The sequence below is a fragment of the Equus caballus genome, chromosome 16 (assembly GCF_041296265.1).
Source record: "Equus caballus isolate H_3958 breed thoroughbred chromosome 16, TB-T2T, whole genome shotgun sequence".
Lineage (NCBI taxonomy): Eukaryota > Metazoa > Chordata > Mammalia > Perissodactyla > Equidae > Equus > Equus caballus.
In genome coordinates, this window is record NC_091699.1 from 19,085,602 (window position 1) to 19,106,567 (window position 20,966).

Here is a 20,966-nt window from a genome sequence, read left to right on the forward strand (position 1 = left end):
TAATGTAGATATTCAATGAATTTTCCATCATTTAATTTAGTCAAGCAAAACTTCACAGTTTCAAGTTACTAAAGAAATTTTGGAAGTTATAAAATACGTGTCATAAAATAAATTATTGCTGAAAGTTTTCCCGTAAACTCTAAATCATTTGTTCCCAACAATTATGTTTAGCTTACCCATGAAAAGTTCATGACACATTAGTCAAAATAAGCTATCATTTTAAGCTATTTTTGCTGACACATTTGTAACAGGGATAACATGAGCTTATTTCACTAGTAAACCCAGGCTGCATGTCTGCATCATATCCAGTGCTGATAATTTTGAGGACATGCCTATTTTAATCAAACCAACAAACTTAAACAAGCTTTCATTTACCAAAGATTATTTTATATCACTTTAGCTTGAAAGATATTTGGGTTAGTTTCCTTTACATTTGGAAATAATTTACATAAGTGCTTACTTTAAGTGAATTAAATAGAGTTCTCTTAAAAATTATACCATCCAGAGGTAAAACATGACACATCTACAATAAATGCATATAGACATACATGAACACACAGATAGAGGCAGACAGAGACCTTATAGCTTCTGTTAAGTTTTTGTTATGAATCTGGTGCAATACAAAACTCGATAGTTTAAGACAAGCATTTGCATTTCAAATAATGGCTCTCAGTTCCTAGAGAAGATCGGAGCAGAAAATCTACAATGAGAAGGCACAGAGAAAGCAGTCAAGTTTTCTTTAAGTTGGAGTTTCTGGGCATATTTGCCTTTATTAGTTTCTAATGCCTCAATCTTTTGTTTCAGTTAATATCCAGGAGCACTTTGAGAGGAACAAGGAGGCTTTTATTATCCTTTTTATTAGCACCTGCTATTAGCCTCTAGTGTTTATCTCATGAAGTGTGGCCTCAGGCAGCCCTATTGACCTCCATTTTGTAAGTTTAATTACTGTTGCCTGAAGGGCAGATTTATATGCTGTCTCACAGTCAGGCAGGAGAAACATCCCCCAGGGAGACACAATATCTGTCTCTACAATACAGCCTATAATACAATCAGGCAAAAGAGATGTAACCACAAATTCTATTGACTCTTATACCTTTAATCATAGCTTTCATTAGGACTTTATCAGTAGGTTTTGGTCTCATAATATTGGATAGCAGAAGCATTCCCAGTCAGATATTTTAAAACATACTCAGGCGAAGTTGGTATGCTCTCTTTATATAAAATTAGCTCAAGCGTTCCAACTTTTATAATCTTATCACCATTTATACTTTTACATTTTCTCAATTTAATTGTAGCCTGAGTCAGGGTCTTAAGGCTAGTCATTTTCTTTTTTATTTCTTTTTAGTTTGGCCTTTTCATAGGTACCAGTAAAACAATTATGATGAGCACTCTCAAAATATTTTTTTCCCCCAATTTAGAAGTTTTTCCAATTTAAATGATCCATCCTCTGGCCACATTAACAAGTATGTTTTTGTTTTTGTTTTTGTTTTTTTGGTGAGGAAGATTGTCCCTCATCTAACATCTGTGCCAAACTTCCTCTGCTTTTGTATGTAGGACACTGCCACAGCATGGTCTGACGAGCAGTGAGTTGATCCATGACTGGGATCTGAACCCATGAACCCTGGGCCGCCAAAGCAGTGCCTGTGAACCTAACCACTATGCCACCAGGCTGGCCCCCTGAGCAGGATTTTAAATGTGACTCATAGCAATCACCTTAACCATGGACCCAAGAGGTGTCCCCAAAAGAGATCCAGAAAGAGATCCAGAAAGTTCACTACCAAAAATAGTCTAAGAAAGCAAAGGCCATTCTTGCACAAGCAACAAAGGTTGAGATTACAAAGACCCCTTATGAAAGCAACTGGGACCCTGTATGACAAACTCCCCTGAGAGCTGACACAGCCAGACAAAGAGAGTGTCTCAACCCCAGTCTATTCGACTGGCTGCCAAGATGTGTGCCGGTACGTGTATCCTCTAATGGTGCAGGCCAAAAAGGTCACAAAGCCAAGCTCTTAAGACAGAACAAGACAAAAGAAAAAAGCTCATCTTGTATATATAAGAGCTTTAGCTAAGCCTTAGGTCTCCTGGAGTCAAATTAATACCTAGGAGGGAGGTGCCACAGGGTTGGGGAAGGTGTGTGGTTTTACAGAATACCTTGTCGTTGCACGGACATTTTCTTGAGGTTGCTGGGGGACCTGTGTCATCTACCCTGTTCCGTGACCAACTTAGCCTTTTATAGGAGACTTGAGGTGGCGAGAACCCTAATGGCTCTTAACTGCTTGACCTGTGCCCGCCAAATTTGTGGCCTTTTTGGCTTCCAAGATGCCCTTAGCAACAGCTTTCACCTTATGCACATATTCCCAGACAACAGCCTTACAGTGATACCTGTGTCTTCAGGACAAATGACAAAAGAAAGACAGGCAAAATTGTGACTATCTCTGAGAGGAGAAGGATCAGTAAACCGATGAGCACTCAACCAAATCCTGGAGTTGCTGAGTCCAAGAAGCCAGCTTCACCAATATTTTCTCCTGCTAATCTAAATTTAGAAAAGGAAAGAAAACCTCACCATGCTTGCTTCCAGTGGACCCCGCAGGCAGAGATCCAGGAGACTGAGGTGGTAAGAACTCTTACCTCCTGCCGGCTCTTGTCAGGGATCCAGGAGCGAGCAGTGTCCAGCCAGTGTAGTTTTATCCCATCCAAGTTGCCAAACTGTAGAGGGGGAAGATAAATGCTCTACCCTCTCTAGGTCCTTCTGCCTGTCCTAAGAATTAAGTTGACATGAGACAGAATAACAGGAGAAAACCAAACAAAGCTTTATGACATGTGTACATGGGAGAAATCTAGGAAAACTGGGTAACTCAGCTAGAATGGCTAAAGCTGCCGCCCTATACCATCTTCAGCTAAAGACAAAGGAGGATGTTGGGGATAGTGGTTTGGGACTATAAAGGAGAGGAAGGCAGTTCACATGGAAATGGTAAACAGAACTTTGAGAACAATGGGCTTAGCAAGGACCCTCACAGTCTACTGATACCCAGAGATACCTATGGTGATGGCCTGTCCTGGGGACAAGCATTTTATCATAAATTCTTGTAGGCCCTTAGGGGGAAGGTCAGAGTTTCTTTCAGAGTCTTTTGTTCCTAAAAATAATCAAGCCAAAGAGACACATTTTGGGTCAGCCAATTCTGATCCCCCACACTTAGCAACTTTCAAATATGCAATAGAGTACAGTCATGTGTCACTTGAAATGTGTCAGGTGATTTCATCATTGTGCAGACATCGTAGGGTGTACTGAAGGGGAACAAAATTTGCCACCCCAAAGTAGTCTCTAGCATGAGGATTATTTTAGACTGATTATTTTTAAGGAACAAAGGACTCAGAAAGTTCTTCTTGTTACCCACCTTTTAACTACATAAAAGAATTCAGATAAAAAAGCCTGTCTCAGGGGCCAGCCTGGTGGCGTAGCAGTTAAGTTCACGTGCTCTGCTTCGGTGGCTCAGGGTTTGCCGGTTTGGATCCTGGGCACGGACCTACACACCACTTATCAAGCCATGCTGTGGCAGGTGTCCCACATTTAAAGTAGAGAAGGATGGGCACAGATTTTAGCTCAGGGCCAGCCTTCCTCAGCAAAAAAGAGGAGGCTTGACAGCACAGCTAATCTTCCTCAAAAAAAAAATTCTACTAATCATTAAATTAGTAGAATTACTAAATAGTAATCACTAAACACTGACTGCATGTATTTAAAAGAAAAAAAAAACCTGTCTCAGGAAGCAAGCTCACAACGTAGCATAACCTGAACTACGTAGCAAATAGTGAGGAACCTAGAAAAGCCCGTTTGTTGGGCTCCCCTCTGTGTTCTTCTGTTTCTGTATGGCCTAACAGACACTTGTTTGCCAAATATTTGCTCCTATCTGTGATTGGGAGCACCTATCTGTGACTTGCCTTCCTTCTCTTTGAAGTCTCTGACTCTCTCCACCCCTAGCATCTTCTTTTGTCTTTAGCTAAGGATGGTATTTGAGGTGAGGGCTTTGGCCATTTTGGCGAGTTACTTGGTTTTCCTGGATTTCTCCCATGTATACATGTTGTTAAACTTTTGTTTGTTTTCTCCTGTTAGTCTTTCTTATTCAATTTAATTCTTAGACCAGCCAGAAGAACCCAGAAGGATAGAGGAAAATTTCTTTCTCCCTTACAGTGCTTGCACAAACCCAGAAGGTATAGTCTACTACACACCTAGGCTATATGGTACTAATCTTATGGGACCACCATTGTATATACAGTCCAAATTGACTGAAATGTTGTTATGCAGTCATGACTATATTGTTAACTATAGTCACCGTGTTGTACGTTCCATCCCCATGACTTGTTTATTTTGTAACTTGAAGTTTGTGCCTTTTGACTCCTTTCACCCATTTTGCCCACAGCCCACCCTCAGCCTCTGGCAACGACCAGTCTGTTCTCTCTATCTATGAGCTTCATTAAAATCTTGTTTTTTTGGATAAACCTGTTACTTTCAAGTTGCTATTAATTTTTACCTGAACTTTCGATATTCTCATTTAAAAATGATTGCAATTGTAATGACTACCTTGAATACACATTTACTAAGCACCTAATTGCCATAGTGTTGAGCCAGTCAATGTGCTCAGGTAACCAGCTTATAATCAGGTTAAATAGATTGAAACTCTAAGGAGTTCCTGTTTATAAAATTGTCTCAAGTCATTGATACCCTTAGATAGCTTGAATTCTATTCCATTTTAAGAAATAATGTTTAGTAACTGTTCTTTTGGAGGGAGGAGAAAAAAGCTATTTAAAAGGGCTCTGTTACTTAAAATTGTAGCATAGTGCTTATCAGTGTATTAATTATGTAAACAGAGTGAAGAGCCAGATGGTGGTTTTGCTAATATGCTTCTTGTAATGCCTTACATATTTGTTAATTAATTGAAGTTGAAGAGAACAAAATCCTGTTGTATTTTTTGCTGTTGTTTTCAGTTGTGTTCTTTGAAGATAATGCCACAAAACTATGTATCTATCAGCTTTCTGAGTCTTTTTTTCATTGGTAGTCATGAGTTGGGTGAAGCTAACCATCCCAATAGGTCTCCTTTTATTACATCTAGTGCTTTTGCAAAATGATTGCCTTGGGTTTCAGGAGGCAGTTTTGCCTGTGGATCAGAACTTTTTCTAAAGAAGCTATATATGATATTATTCTCAAATCCGTAGCCTAACCGTCAGTAGCATTTGTACTCTCATCATCTAAGATAACTGGTTTTTACAGAGATTTTGCATGAAAATCAATTGGCAAATTTTAGGGAAAGCATGCTTTAAGGAGGTGGAGAATTGAATATGTCTACCTAAGTGTGATTCTGAATGAAATTCTCATAGCATTTGGTCCACAAGCCTTTAAAATGAGTCCCAAGTCTGCATCTTTAGGCCTCACTTCTTTCTGAGACCTAAATTTCTCATTTTGGGCTGCCACCTAGCCCCCTCTACCTGATTGTTCCACCAGCACCTCAGATGCATCATGTTGAACACTGCCAACTTTATTTGCAAATTTGATCCTTCTTCCTTTCCACTTCTTTATCTTAATGGTTCTGTTTTCCCAGTTCCCCTGATGTTGAATCAGAAGGCAATTTACTGTTTTATATGCAAAGCATTTGATAATTCATAGTAATCCTCAGTGGTCTCTTTTTTTTTCCTTTTTCAGTTCTCTTCACAAAAGGAAGCCATTGCCCAAAACTGTATATAACTTGCTTTCAGATCGTGATTTAAAGAAAAAGCTAAAACAGCATGGATTGTCTATTCAAGGAAATAAGCAACAACTCATTAAAAGGCACCAAGAATTTGTACACATGTACAACGCCCAATGTGATGCTTTGCATCCTAAATCAGGTAAAGTAATAAAACAGGGAATTATGCTTGTCCTCTGGATAAAGAGTTTTGTGTAGCTCAGGGATTATAAACCATAAAAAAATGTTTTTAGTAAATATGTTTTTGGGAATAGGTAAGACATGTGAACATATTCCTTCAAAAGGTACCTAGAATATAGTGTGATAAACCAGCCTTTCTCTCAGCCAGACTCAGTCCTCATTCCCTTCTCAGAGGCAGCCGCTACTGCCAGTTTCTTTTGTATCTTTCCAGAGATAGTGTGGGATGAAGAGTTCATTTAAACACCCTGGGTTGTGATCCCAGTTTTGTAGCTTCATGACTGCGTGACTTGGGCAAGTTACTTATTATCTCTGCACTTCAGTTTTCTCATCCATAAGCTAAGAGTTATACTACTACCTACTTCATAGTGTTTTTGAGAGGAATAAATGAGAAAATGCATGTAAAGTGCCCAAGAAGTACCTTAGCAAGTAGTTGCAATCAATGAATGTTGCCATAATAATTATTATTCACAAATATATATCCTTGATCATTATTGTTTTACAAAAATATTAGTATTATGTATACACTGTTTAATGGTTTGTCCTTTTCATTTAACTACACGTATGTTGGAGTTGCTTTCAAGTATTAGCGTATATAGAATTGCCTAATGTTTTAAAAATTATAATATACAAACAGAAAAGTACACAAATTATAAGTGTATTATTTGGTGAATTATCACAAAGTAGACTTCGCGAAGGGAAAATGCCTTTGTAACCACTATTCAGATCACTACCAGCATCCCAGAAGCCCTGTCCCCTACCATCACTACAACCTTCATTCTCACAGATGACCGCCATCTTGATTTCTAACACTATATATGCATTTTGCCTATGTTTGATCTTTATATAAATGGAATAATAAATAGCTTATGTATTCTTTTGAGTCTGGATTTATTTGTATAATGTTATGTTTATAAGATTCGTCTGTGTTCTTGTGTACAGTTGTGATTTTTTCATTTTTGTTGCTATAGAGTGTTCCATTATATAAATATGTCACACTATTTATTCAATGGTTGATGGACATTTGGATTTTTCCACTCTTTGGCTCTTAAGAATAATGCTGCTATGAATAATTTTTTGCATGTCATGTGCACACAGGCACACAATATTTTTTGGATATTTTTACCTAGGAGTGGAATTGTTGTGTTATATTTCTGCACATGTTCAGCTTTCAGGATACAGCCAAAAACTCCATACCAATATACACTCTCATCAGGAGGGCATGAGTATTTTAATTTTTCCACATCCTTGACAACATCAGTATTGTTAATTTTCCATTTTGGCCATGCTAGTAGATCCATGGTGGTATCTCATTATGGTTTTAATTTGCATTTCCCTAATGATTTATAATGTTCAGCACATTTTTATATGCTTATTGGCCATCTGGATAGCCTCTTTGGTGAAATACCCGTTTAAATCTTATGCCCAATTTTTCTATACCGTGGATCTGTTTTCTTTTTATTTATTTGTGGTAGTGCATGATATTTTCTTGATACAAATCTTGCTGAATGTATGCATATTTAATCTCTCATTTCACCCTCTTGATGCCTTCATTTGAGAAGTAGAAGTTCTTGGCTTTAATATAATCCAGTTTGTTGCGTTTTTCCTTTTGGTTAGAGCTTTTTTTATGTCCTTACCTACCGCAAGATCATGAGGCTCTTCTCTTATTTTCTTCTAAAAGCTTTATTGTTTGTGCTTTTACAGTTTATCTGAGATTGATTTTAGCGTATGTTGTGAGGTAGAGGAGTTGTTTTTTTTTTCCGTATGGATAGCCAATTGGTGCAGCACCATTTATTGAAAAACATTCTTTCCCCACTGAATTGTTAGTGTATCTTGGCTGAGAATCAGCTAACTGTGTATGTGTGGGTCTGCACATTGTTTTGTTGCATTGGGTCATTTATTTATCTTTGTTCCAGTAGCATCCTGTCTTCATTACTTTGAGTAATTTGTGGTAGATCTTGCTATCTGGTCGAGTGGTTCCTCCAGCTTTGTTGTTATTCAGATTGCCTTGGTTTTGGTAGGCCCTTAGTATCTCCGTATAAATTTTAGAATAAGCTTGTAAATTTCCGTTAAGAAACAAAAACCTGCTTGGATTTTGACTGAGATTATGTTGAATCTCTACATCAATTTGGAGAAAGTCGCTATCTGTACAGTTTTTGAGTCTTCCAAACCATGAATTTGTTTTATCCCTTTAGCTGTTTTTCATTTCTGATAGTAATGTTTTACGGTCTTCATCATGAAGGGCTTTCGTACAGACTTATTCATTGGTATTTGATATTTTTGATGCAGTTGTAAGTGGTGTCCTATTCTAAAATGTCAATTTTTAGTTTTTTGTTGCCGGTGTATAAAAATACAATGGACTTTTATATATTGTCCTTGTATCCAGTGACTTGTTATATTCACTTTTTATGTGTGCATTTTTAAATTGAGATGTAATTTACTTAAGATATTCTTTTATTTTTTTTTTTTAATTTTTTAATTTTTTTTTTTTTTTAAAGATTTTATTTTTTCCTTTTTCTCCCCAAAGCCCCCCGGTACATAGTTGTGTATTCTTCGTTGTGGGTTCCTCTAGCTGTGGCATGTGGGACGCTGCCTCAGCGTGGTTTGATGAGCAGTGCCATGTCCGCGCCCAGCATTCGAACCAACGAAACACTGGGCCGCCTCCAGCGGAGCGCGCGAACGTAACCACTTGGCCACGGGGCCAGCCCCTTAAGATATTCTTTTAAAATGTACAGTTAGATGAGTTTTGACAAATGTATGGATAGTTGTGTGGCTATCCTTTCAGTCAAAATAGAGTACATTTTCTTTACTCTCAAAAGTTCCTTTGCCCCTTTGCAATAAATTCCTTCCTCCATACCCTAAGGCCCTAGGAAATACTGATCTCTTTTATGTCCCTATAGTTTTGCCTGTTGTAAAATGCCAGATAAATGGAGTTATACAAATTGTATGGTATGCGGTCTTTTGTGTCTGGCTTCTTTCACTTAGCACAATGCTTTTTTCTTTTTTTTTAAACTATTTTTTTTCTGCTCTTTCTCCCCAAACCCCCTCAGTACATAGTTGTATATTTTAGTTGTGGGTCCTTCTAGTTGTGGCATGTGGGGTACCGCCTCAGCATGGACTGATGAGCAGTGCCATGTCTGCGCCAAGGATCCAAACCGGCAAAACCCTGGGCAGCTGAAGTGGAGTGCGTGAACTTAACCCCTCGGCCACGGGCTGGCCCCAGCACAATGCTTTTGAGATCTATCCATGTTGCTGCGTTTATCAGGAGTTCATTCGTTTTTATTGCTAAGCAGTGTTCCACTTCATGGCTGTACTACAATTTGTATATCTATTCACCTATTAATGGACAACTAAACTCTCCAATTTTTGGCTAGTATAGATAAGCTGCTGTGAACACGGGCTTACAGATCTTTGTATAGCCATATGTTTTCATTCTTGGCTAAATACCCAGGAGTAGAATCGCTGGGTCATGTGGTAAGTGTATGCTTACAAATATAAGAAACTGCCAAACTGGTTTTCAAATGGCTGCACCATTTTGCGTTGTATGAGAGATCCACATTCTTTGCATCCTGGTAACACTTAGTAGTTTCAGTCTTCTTAGTTTTAGCCTTTCTGGTGGGTATGTAGTGGCATCTCATTATGGTTTTAATTTGCATTTTGCTGAGGCTAATGCTGTTGATCATCTTTTCATGTGCTTATTTGCTCTTTGTATATTTTCTTTGATCAAGGGTCTGTTGAAATATTTTGTCCATTAGCATGTTTTTATTGACTGTAAGAGTTATTTATGTATTCTAGATACCAGTCATTTGTCAAATATATGTATTGTGAATATTTTATCCTAGGCTGTGGCTTGCCTTGTAATTTTTTTAATAGACTCTTTTGAGGAGCAGAAGTTTTTCATTTTGATGAAGTCCAGTTTACCACTTGTTTCTTTTATGGTTCATGCTTTTTGTGTTCTACCAAGAAATATTTGCCTATTCTGAGATCACAAAGATTTTCTGCTATGTTTTCTTCCAGAAGTTTTATAATTTTAGCTTTTACATTTAAGTGTATGATCCATTTCCAGTTAATTTTTCTATATGGTGTGAGGTGAAGATTAAGGCTCATTTTTAAAGATGTTGGATATCTATTTTTTTTCCAGTACCATTTATTAAAAAGCTCTTCTTTCTCCATTGAATTACCTGGCCTCCTTTGTCAAAAATCCATGGACCCACATAGGTCTGTGAATATATCTTGAGTCTGTTCTGTTCCGTTGGTCCATATGTCTGATCTTTTACAATTCCACACCCTTGATTACTGTAGTTTTATTATAAGTCCTGAAGTCAGGTAGTGTAAGTCCTTCAACCTTGTTCTTTGTCAAAATTGTTTTGGCTATTCCACGTCCTTTGCATTTCCAAATAAATGTTGACTCAGTTTATTAATATCTACAAAAAAGCCTTCTGGAATTTTGATTGGGATTACATTAATAGATCAAGTTAGAGAGAATTGATATCTTAATGCTATTGAGTCTTTTAATACCAAAAATGTTCTATATTTATTTAGGTCTCTATTAGTTTCTCTCAGCATTGCTTTCTAGTTTTCTATGTACATGTCTTCCACATATTTTGTTAAATGTATCCCTAAGTATTTCATGTTTTTTTGTGCTGTTGTAAGTGGTGTTTTTTATTTCAATTTCTCATTGTTCATTACTGTTTTAAAGAATCATTTTGATATATTGATTTTTGTATATTTACCTTAACTTTTTAAGTTAATATTTGTTATGTTTATTTTTTTATTTATTTTTTTATTAAGGTTATGAAAGTTAGCATCCTTGTGAAATTACAGTTATACATCATTATTAGTCATGTTGTAGGTACACCACTTCACCCCTAGTGCCCTCCCCCCGACCCCCTTTCCCCTGGCAACCACCGATCAGTTCTCTTTGTCCATATGTTAACTACCACCTATGAGTGGAGTCATACAGAGTTCGTCTTTCTCTGTCTGGCTTATTTCACTCAACATAATACCCTCAAGGTCTATCCAGCTTGTTATGAATGGGATGACTTTGTCCTTTTTTATGGCTGAGTAGTATTCCATTGTATATATATACCACATCTTCTTTATCCAATCATCAGTTGCTGGGCACTTAGGTTGGTTCCATGACTTGGCTATTGTGAATAATGCTGCGATGAACATAGGGGTGCATGGAACTTTTGGAATTGCTGATTTCAGGTTCTTAGGATAGATACCCAGTAGTGGGATGGCTGAGTCATAAGGTATTTCTATTCTTAACTTTTTGAGGAATCTCCATACTGTTTTCCATAGTGGCTGCACCAGTTTGCATTTCCACCAACAGTGTATGAGGGTTCCCTTTTCTCCACAGCCTCTCCAACATTTGTCACTCTTGGTTTTGGATATTTTTGCCATTCTAACAGGTGTAAGGTGATATCTTAGTGTAGTTTTGATTTGCATTTCCCTGATGATTAGTGATGATGAGCATCTTTTCATGTGTCTATTGGCCATCCGTATATCTTCTTTGGAGAAATGTCTGTTCATGTCCCCTGCCCATTTTGTAATTGGGTTGTTTGATTTTTTATTGTTGAGTTGTGTGAGTTCTTTGTATATTATGGAGATTAACCCTTTGTCGGATAAATAACTTGTGAATACTTTTTTCCAATTAGTGGGCTGTTTTTTTGTTTCAATCCTGTTTTCCCTTGCCTTGAAGAAGCTCTTTAGTCTGATGAAGTCCCATTTGTTTATTCTTTCTATTGTTTCCCTCGTCTGAGGGTTATGGTGTCCGAAAAGATTCTTTTGAAGCTGATGTCAAAGAGTGTACTGCCGATGTTCTCTTCTAGAAACCTTATTGTTTCAGGCCTAATCTTTAGGTCTTTGATCCATTTTGAGTTTATTTTAGTAAATGGTGAAAAAGAATGGTTGATTTTCATTCTTTTACATGTGGCTGTCCAGTTTTCCCAGCACCATTGGTTGAAGAGACTTTCTTTCCTCCATTGTAGGCCCTCAGCTCCTTTGTCAAAGATTAGCTGTCCATAGATGTGTGGTTTTATTTCTGGGCTTTCAATTCTGTTCCATTGATCTGTGCACCTGTTTTTGTATCAGTATGACCTTGTTAACTTTTGAAGCTCACGTTTTATTTCTAGTTGCTTTTCTATAGATTCCTTAGGAATTTTTATGTACACAATCATGTCAATGTTTTTTTCAATCTGTATGCTTTTTATTTCTTTTTCTTACTTTATTGCACTGGTTAGACCCATTACACTCAATGTTGTATGGAAGTATAAACTAACATCCTTTCTTATTTCCAATCTTATGGGTGAAATATTCAGTCTTTCACCATTAAGTATGATAGCTGTAGGTCTTCAGAGATGCCTTTTTTGAGGTCGAGGACGTTTCTTTTAATGTAAGTATTTAAAATTACAAATTTTCCTGTAAGCACTTTTTTACCTACATCCACAAATGTTGATATGTTGTATTTTCCTTTTCATTCAGTTAAAATATTTTTCTAGTCTTTTTTGTAGTTTTTTATTTGACCCGTGGGTTATTTAGAGGTGTTTCAGTTTCCAACTATTTAGATACTTCCCAGGTATCGTTTTATTATTTGTTTCTAATTTGATTCCACTTAACCAATTCTGTACACTTACTGAGAACTTGTTTTATAACTCAGCATTAGGCCTTCCTTGGGAATGTCCCATAAACGCTTGAAAATTTTACTTTTTTTGCTTGTTATAATCTATAAAATGTATATAAAGTTGCTTGACAGCATATTCAAGTCTTCTACATCCTTCCTGATACTATATTCACTGATTCTGTCAGTCACTGAGAGGGTTATCGAAATCTCCTGCTATGTGGATTTTCCATTTTCCTTTTTATATGTCTAGTTTTTCTTACATTTTGGCTCAGTCCTTAGGCATCTGTGCATTTAGTATTGTTATGTCTTCTTGAGGAGTTAACGTATTTATTATTATGAAATATTTGTCTTTGTCTCTGGTACTGTTCCTTATCTCAAAATCTATTTTATCTCCTATGAATATAGCTACTCTAATTTATCTTATTTCACTCTTTTTCTTTAAACGTATTGTCTGATTATAGATTGTGGTTTTTTGTAAGCAGTATGTGTTCTGGATTTGTTTTTTAAATTTAATTTGGTAAGGTATATGTCAAATTGTAGAGTTTAAACCATTTTTGTTTCATTATTGCTTGCTTTTAAGTCGACCCTCTTGCTCTTTGTTTTCTGTTTGTCCTGTCCATTCTTTGTTTCTTCTTTGTTTCCTTGCTTTCTTTTGGATTAATTATTTTTTAGTTTTCCATTTTATCTCCACTTTTGGCTTATACCTCTGTTTAATTTCTTTTAGTGATTAATCTAGAGTTTACCATGTGCATTATCACATTCTACCTTCAAATAGTATAATACTACATGTATAACGTAAAGACCTTACGACTTCCATCCTTTCTTTTGTTGTTGTCATAGTTTTCTTCGATATATGTTATAAACCTCATAATACCTTGTTACCATTTTTGCTTTGAACTATCAGTTTTCTTTTAAAGAAAATAAAAAAAAAAAGAAAGTCTCTGCCTACACATTTACCATTTTGAGTATTCTTCATTTCTGTGTTGAGATCCAGGTTTCCATCTGATGTCATTTTCTTTTGACCTGAAAAACTTTATTTAGTATTTCCTGTAGTGCCGATGTGCTGTTGAGACAGATTGTCTCAGCTTTTATTTTCTGAAAAAGTCTTAATTTTGCATTCTTTTTAAAAAACTTTATTTGGAAATAACTTTGAACTCCTGGGGAAAATGGAAACACTGTCACAAAGAACATGTACATACCCTTTACACAGATTGACCTATTAGCATTTTGCCCCATTTGCTGTATGAATTACTGTTTCTCGCTGTGTGTATGAAAGTTTATGTGTATGTTCATCTTTATTCACACATATTCTTTTAAACCATTTTAGAATAAGTTGTATAATCTTGACTCTTTACTGCTAAATGCTTCATTGTGTTTCCTATAAAAAAGGATATTCTCTTTTATTTTCACAGTACAGTTGTCAGTTTCAGTAAATTCAACTTTGTTACAGTACTTTAATCTATCATCTCTATTCTAGTTTGAGCAGTGGACCCAATAATGGCCTTTATGGATTTTTTTCCCTTCAGTACATGATTCAGTTTTGGCTCACATATTGCATTTAGTTGTAATATCTTTTCAATCTCTTTCAATCTGGAACAATTTCTCAGCCTTTTTTTGTCTTTTATGACTTTGGCATTTTAAAAGAATACAGTCTTTGTTGTTGCTTTTTTTCCAAAATAGAATGTTTCTCATTTTGGCTTTGTCTGGTGTTTCCTTATAATTGCATTCAGGTTGTGCATTCCTGGCCAGAATACTATATAAGTGATGCTTTGTCCTTCTGAGAATATCACATCCAGAGATATTTGACATTTCTGTGCCCCTCATTTGTGATGGCAGGTTTGATCACCCTGTCAGTTCCTCCGTTGTATACTTTCCCCCATGCTACTAATAGTTTCCTGCTCTCTACTAAGAAATCTAGAGAGAGAGACTTTAATACCACGTTAATATCCTATACCTCACTAAAATTTTGCCCCTATATTTAGCATTCTTTGATAATTTTACCTAAACTAATCTTTTCTGTGATAGTTGCAAAATGATGGTTTTCTTTTTCTTTTTTTTTCTTCAAGATTTTGTTTTTCCCTTTTCTCCCCAAAGGCCCCCGGTACATAGTTGTATATTTTTAGTTGTGGATCCTTCTAATTGTGGCATGTGGGATGCCACCTCAGCATGGCTTGATAAGCGGTGCCATGTCCGTGCCCAGGATCCAAACCGGCGAAACCCTGGGCTGCCAGAGAGGAGTGCACGAACTTAACCACTCGGCCACTGGGCTGTCCCAAAATGATGATTTTCTAACTTCAGCAGTCCTTCCATGTTTGCTGATTGACACTTGCCATGATTCTGAAAACGAGCACTCCCTTACTCTCTTTTTTCTTTATTCGTCTGTTATCAATATGGATTCACAGATTTATAACTTGTTGCCATGCTTAATTATTTTGGTATTTATGTTTTTCCAGATTTGGCCAGTGGGACCCTCTTTATGCTGATTCCTGGTCCTCATGATGTGCCTCCATTATTATTATTATTATTATTATTTTTTTTTTACCATTTCCTTATTTCCAGCAGAGCGAGATAGTGCAGGCTCACCTTGTTCTCTCTCCCAGCCCTGGAATCAGCCATTTCCCTCTGGAGCTTTGGTTCTTTCTTTGGGGAAATCAAGGTGTGGCTACTAGCTATGCTCATTGCTACCTGGTAGCTTTGCTTCTAGGCTCTTCCAGCAGATGGAGTTCAGGAATATATGCATATATATACATATGCATATGTGGATATGGATATACATACACACACACGTATGCTATATGTATGTGTACACATACAAATCGTTTACACTTATATATATTAGAAATCATGAGAATATGCCAGTAGCCTATTCTCAATCCAACCCCACAAGGGTCTTCTTTTTCCATATTGTGCATGTTTCTTTTTTCCACAATGAGAATTTTCCCTCCCAGTAGCTTTGGCACATTTACTAATTTGTTCAGTTGTGTAGTACTTCTAAGATAGTCTCAGACTTGCTGCATCTATACCACTACAGCACTGCAAAACAGACCTACCTATGAGAAAGCATTTCAGAGTCTTTTTAGTTCTCTCTACCCAGCCTTCCTCTCCCCTGCACCTTCACCTGGACTGAGGGCACACAGTCAAATACTGTGTTCATTTGTTCCTTTTTGCCTCCTTTTATTGTGGTTATGTTATTTCTTTGAAACACAGTGGGGCTCATTTGTTTCACTTTGTTTCCAGTTTTTGTTGTTGTTTAGTTCCTCCTCCTCAGTACAAGGAATTAATAACTTGTATAACATTTAAACTACTTTAAAAAAGATATATTTTTATAATGAACCAATTGCTGTCATAAAAGTATTACATACAGTAGCAGGTTTGTTTTCTTTTGTTTCAAGAGTGTTCCTAATTTGCTGAAGCATTTTTGTGATGGTAGCTTTAAAAGTCTTGTCAGATAATTCCAGCATCTGAGTCATCTCAGTGTTGGCCTCTGTTGATTGCCTTTTCTCGTTCAAGTTAGGATTTTCCTGCTTCTTACTACGACAAGTGTTTTTATTGTATCCTGGACATTTTGAATGTAGTATGAAATTCTAGTTCTTGTTTAAATATTCTACTTTAGCAGGCAGTCACCCTGTTTAGGTTTAGCATGCAGAGCCTGGCCTACTTCTTGGGCTGTGGTTCTAATGACAGTTTAGTTTTCAGAGCCATTGCAGTGTTATTCTTGTCTGTGTCATTTAATTTCTACGTGGGGGCCACTCTGTACACCTGGTATTCCACATTGTGGTTCAGCTTGCAAACCTTTGACATATTAATTCTAGACAGTTTCACATGTGAGTTGTTCAGGGGTGTGTCCAGGATATCCTGTGCAGGTTTAAAGAATGCTTTTCTCCAGGGTTCTTCTCTTTGAGATCCTTCCTCTAATCACTAGTTAAAGGGTGAGGGTGCCACCTGCCACTGCTGGGTAGAGGTAGAAGTCTAGGCTCCTCACTGGGTCTCCACTGACGCTGCGTTGGCGGGAGAGGAAAGCCTGCCTCAGGCCTCCTGCTCCTGCTGGGTGGATGTGGGGCTGGAAGTCCACACCCCGTCTTGTTCTCTGGTGATACTGCAGGAGCTGAGAGCAGCAGCAGTGTTTGGCTGGAGTTGGTCAGCTATTGTCAGAAAGGTTTCTGATCTCTGCTTTTCACAGTCCTTTGCTTAGAGAAAATAGATTTTTCTTGGGGCTTTTTTTTTCTGTACGTGTTAGTGGTTCTGAGTTCCAGTCTGGGATATATACAGAAGATAAAAAGAAAATCCAGGGAACTCACCATGGTGGTGTTCCTCAAATTCTGAGGTCCTTAGCCGGTCCTTCTACCTTTCAGAGTTCTCTTCTCATTGTCTGTTGTAGCCAGGGTTTTTAAGTCATACTTAGTGGGGAAAAATATGAGAAATGAGAAGAGAAACGAATCTAATCTATCTTGTTGGGAATCAGAAGTTCTTGTTCATCTATTTTTAATTTCTGCTCTAGGTGCAAACACATTTAGGATTGTTGTGTCTTCTTGGTGAATTGACCCCTTTATATAATTTCCCTCTTTATCCCTGATAACATTCATTGTTCTGAAGTCTCTTGTGCCTCTTATTAATATAGCCATTCCAGGTTTCTTTTCATTAATATTTACATGATGCATCTCTTTCCATACTTTATTTTGAACCTGTGTCTTTTATTTAAAATGTCTTTCTGTGTTGAAAGCATTTAGTTTGGTCTTGCTTTTTTATCCAGTCTGTGTTCTCTGTCTCTTATTGGCGCTATTAGACAGTTTACATTTAATGTTAATTATTGATACAATTGGTTTTAAACTTGACATCTTGCTAGTTGTTTCCTGTTTGTTTCATCTGATTTTTCTTTTATCCTTTTCTTTACTCTTTTGCATTATTTTTTATTATTACATTTTATTTCTACTATTGGCTTGTTGTTTTACTTCTTTTTCAGAGTTTTAGTGGTTGCCCTAGTGTTTGTAATAGGCACCTTTAATCAGTCACGGTCTACACTGAAATAGTGTGCTGCTTCACTTGTAGTGTGAGAACCTTATGATGGTTTACTCCCAGTCTCTAATTCTTTGTGCCATTGTTGTTATGAATTTTATCACTTTTACATATGCTGTCAACACAATACATTGTTACTATTTTTCCTTTAAAGAGACAACTGTCTTTTAGAGTAGGTAAAAATAAGACAAATCTATTTTATATTTACCTTCATTTTTACTATCTCTAGCACTCGTTATTTCTTCATAGAGAGGTGGTTTCTGTTTTTATGTTTCTTCTGCTTGAAGAATCCCTTTAACAGTTTCTGTAGTACAGGACTGCTAATGATACATTCTCTCAGTTTTTTTTTGTCTCAGGAAATGTTTTGAAAAGTATTTCCATTGGTATAGAATTCTGGATTGGCAGGGGTTTTTTTTCCCCTAGCACTTGAATTCATCACGTCATTGTCTTCTGGCTTGAATAGTTTCTGACGAGAAGCATGACGTGATGCTTGGTTTTTCTTTGTGTAATATGCCTCTTTTCTCTAGCTTCAGAATTTTCTCTGTGTGTCTATGTGTATGTAACTTATTGTATTTTTGTTTTTTTTTTTTTATATTCTTTGAGCTTCTTGCATTTGTGGTTTGATGTCTTTCATTATATTTGGCAAATTCTGGCCATTAGGTTTCAAATATTTCTTCTCCCTTTTTTCTTCTTCTTCTGGGATTTCTATTAGATCTTTGTTAGACCTTTTGATATTGTCCCACAGCTCTTAGATGCTCTGTTCTGGTTTTTTTCCCTTCCTTCTTTTTTTCCTCTCTGTTTCAGTCTAGGCAATACTATCAATCCCATTTCAAGTTCACTGATTCTTTCCTTAGTTGGGTCAAATTATTTCTGTTAATGTGTTTTTTATGTCTAACATTTCTATTTTATTCTTCTTGATGGTTTTATCTCTCTCCTGGAATGCCCCATCTATTCAGGCATGTTGTTCATCTTTTCTACTAGATATTTTAGTGTGTTAATCATAGTTACTTTATTAATTTTTTTTGAGGAAGACAGCCCTGAGCTAACATCTACTGCCAATCCTCCTTTTTTTGCTGAGGAAGACTGGCCCTGAGCTAACATCCGTGCCCATCGTCCTCTACTTTATATGTGGGATGCCTACCACAGCATGGCTTGCTAAGCAGTATGTAGGTCTGCACCTGGGATCCGAATAGGCAAACCCCAATCCACCAAAGCACAGCGTGTGAACTTAACCACTGTGCCACCAGGCCAGCCCCTACTCATAGTTATTTTAAATTCCATCTCTGACAGTTTTAACATCTGGGTGATATCTGAGTTTGGTTTTGTTATTGTTGTTTGCTTGCTTGCTTGTTTGTGTATCTTGTAAATTTCGGTTGAAAGCCAGACTTTATATGTGAGAACCTTAACACTGAAGTAAATAGTATTTTTGCCTAAAAAATGGGTATGTCCTCTTTTGCTAGATCTTTATTGTGTGAGGTTGACTTGACTTTATTGTTGTTGCTGTGATTGTCCTCAGTTTACCACCAGTTTCATATCCCTTATGCTTAGGTTGGTGGCTGGGTTTCCAGAAGTTGTTTTCTTTTTCTATGTCCCTGTATCACTGACTCTTAAGTTTCCCTGTAGCCTGTGTCTTTCACAGGGTCTCTCTCCATGCTGCTTCTCCCACAGTGGTCAATTACTCTTACTTGTCACTTGGAGCGTGCTAGCTCTGTGGCAGGGAGCATGGGGCGGTTCTCTGTTATTCTAGTTTAGCCTCAGTGTTAGGCAAGCCCTATGATCCTAGGTCTCAGGACTGGGGCTCTCTCCATGATCCTGTCCCTCCCCAAGTGGCAGGGGTCCTCTGGTGCTTTCCTGACTCTCCTGCAGGGTTGGTTCGTTTGTTTCCTTCTCCCCAGCAACAGTGGGTAATTTACCTGTGCTCTGAGGACTATAGTTTTGCTGACCTTCTCTCAGTGGCCTAGTGCTTTTGTCTCTTAAGGGTTAAGGATCTTGTGGGGCTTCATGTCTTTACTGCAGTGGGGGCTGTTGTCATTTCCCAGGCCTGGACCTGGAGGGATATTTTTCTAGTTTCCTGCCCTTTCCCTAGTAATTCTTGTGAGTACCCAATAAAGTCTATAGAAAATAGCCTTGGAATAGGTATGACTCCTCTGTGTCTGAGCTTCTCAGGATTTTTATGCTTTCATAGTGGTTTACACTTGGCCTTTTGTACTTCATCAAAAGTTTAGCCGAAATCATCTTACCCAGAGGTAGGATGGTCCCCGTCCTTCTCCTGTGCACTGCCTTCTGTCAACCAGTGCTCATGGCTCCTCTCTCCTCTAAGGCACCTGTCTTTCCTTAGATTTCAGGCTAGTTGGTTGCTCTGTGACCTTACCTCTGATGGATTCAAGACAAGTTACAGTTTTATAGATTAGCCTTTTCTTGTTAGGGTGTGAGTGACACTGTATCCAGCTCTCTACATCATGAACAGAATCAGAAGTTTTCCTGAAAGATTTAAGCCCCTAAATTGTATCCACTCCTACCATAGTTTCTTTAATAGCTTAGAAGAGTGTGGCAGATGTTCTCTGTGTTGAATAAGACTTGCCTTAATGGAGCAGATAGAATGCAAGTGGTCCCTTTGCTTTGCCGTTATACCATGATTCCCATTACACCGTGAGTTTAAGCTAGCTGTTCATGCTCACAGAGATAGACATTGTTTACCTTGTTTCTACAAGTTTTGTAATATTAAGGAGGCAAAAGGTACTTCTCAGTACTCAAAAAACATAAACTTTAAATTGAAGTAATTGCATTCTTCAGTGATCCTCTTGAGGACTGTGGGTTTGTAAAAAACTTTTTAATAGGAATTATTTCAAATTTATATAGAAGTAGAGTGAAGAGTATAGAGTTACCCTATGTACCTTTTATCCAGCTTAAAAAGTTATCAGCCCAGGCCTAATGTTGTGTCCTCTGTCATTTACACCCCTTCCCCCATGGACTATTTTGAAGCAAATTCCAGACATAGTGTCGTTTTGTGTATAAATGTGTGTAAAGGATTGTAGATTTTTATTCTATACCATATGTATTTTAGTTTTAATGTGTTGGCTTTTGGGGCAGAAAGATAGCGTTTGCAAATTCCATGCTATTTGCGTTCAAAGATATTTATATGTGTGACAGTGTATTCCACCTCTCCTTGATGCATGCGATTGGTAACTACTCCTGCTGACAAAAGTTCTGGAGGCAAGGCCATTTCCTCCTGGTATTTGTAGGCCTTGTCTCTCCTTGAAAAGTAGCCTGTTGTACTACATTTAGTATAGTAGAGTTTGAGTGGATATCTCCAAACAATCGAATTCACACTAACAAATTAATTTTCATATTCCATTGGGACTCCTGTTTATACCTATATACTCAAAGGAAAAGCAAATTGACTTTACTAAACTCTT

The 20,966-nt window shown here is 37.3% G+C and overlaps 1 protein-coding gene across 12 annotated transcripts in view; it reads left to right on the top strand.

Annotated features, from left to right (window-relative positions):
* The window catches only part of RAD18 (RAD18 E3 ubiquitin protein ligase), a 161,013-nt gene that overhangs the window by 56,794 nt on the left and 83,253 nt on the right, over positions 1-20,966 (top strand). For all 12 annotated transcript variants that reach the window (XM_023620038.2, XM_005600404.4, XM_001495792.5 and 9 more), the window contains one exon: positions 5,693-5,877. In XM_023620038.2, coding sequence (XP_023475806.2) covers positions 5,693-5,877 — 185 coding nt within the window. The remainder of the gene's footprint in view (positions 1-5,692; positions 5,878-20,966) is intronic.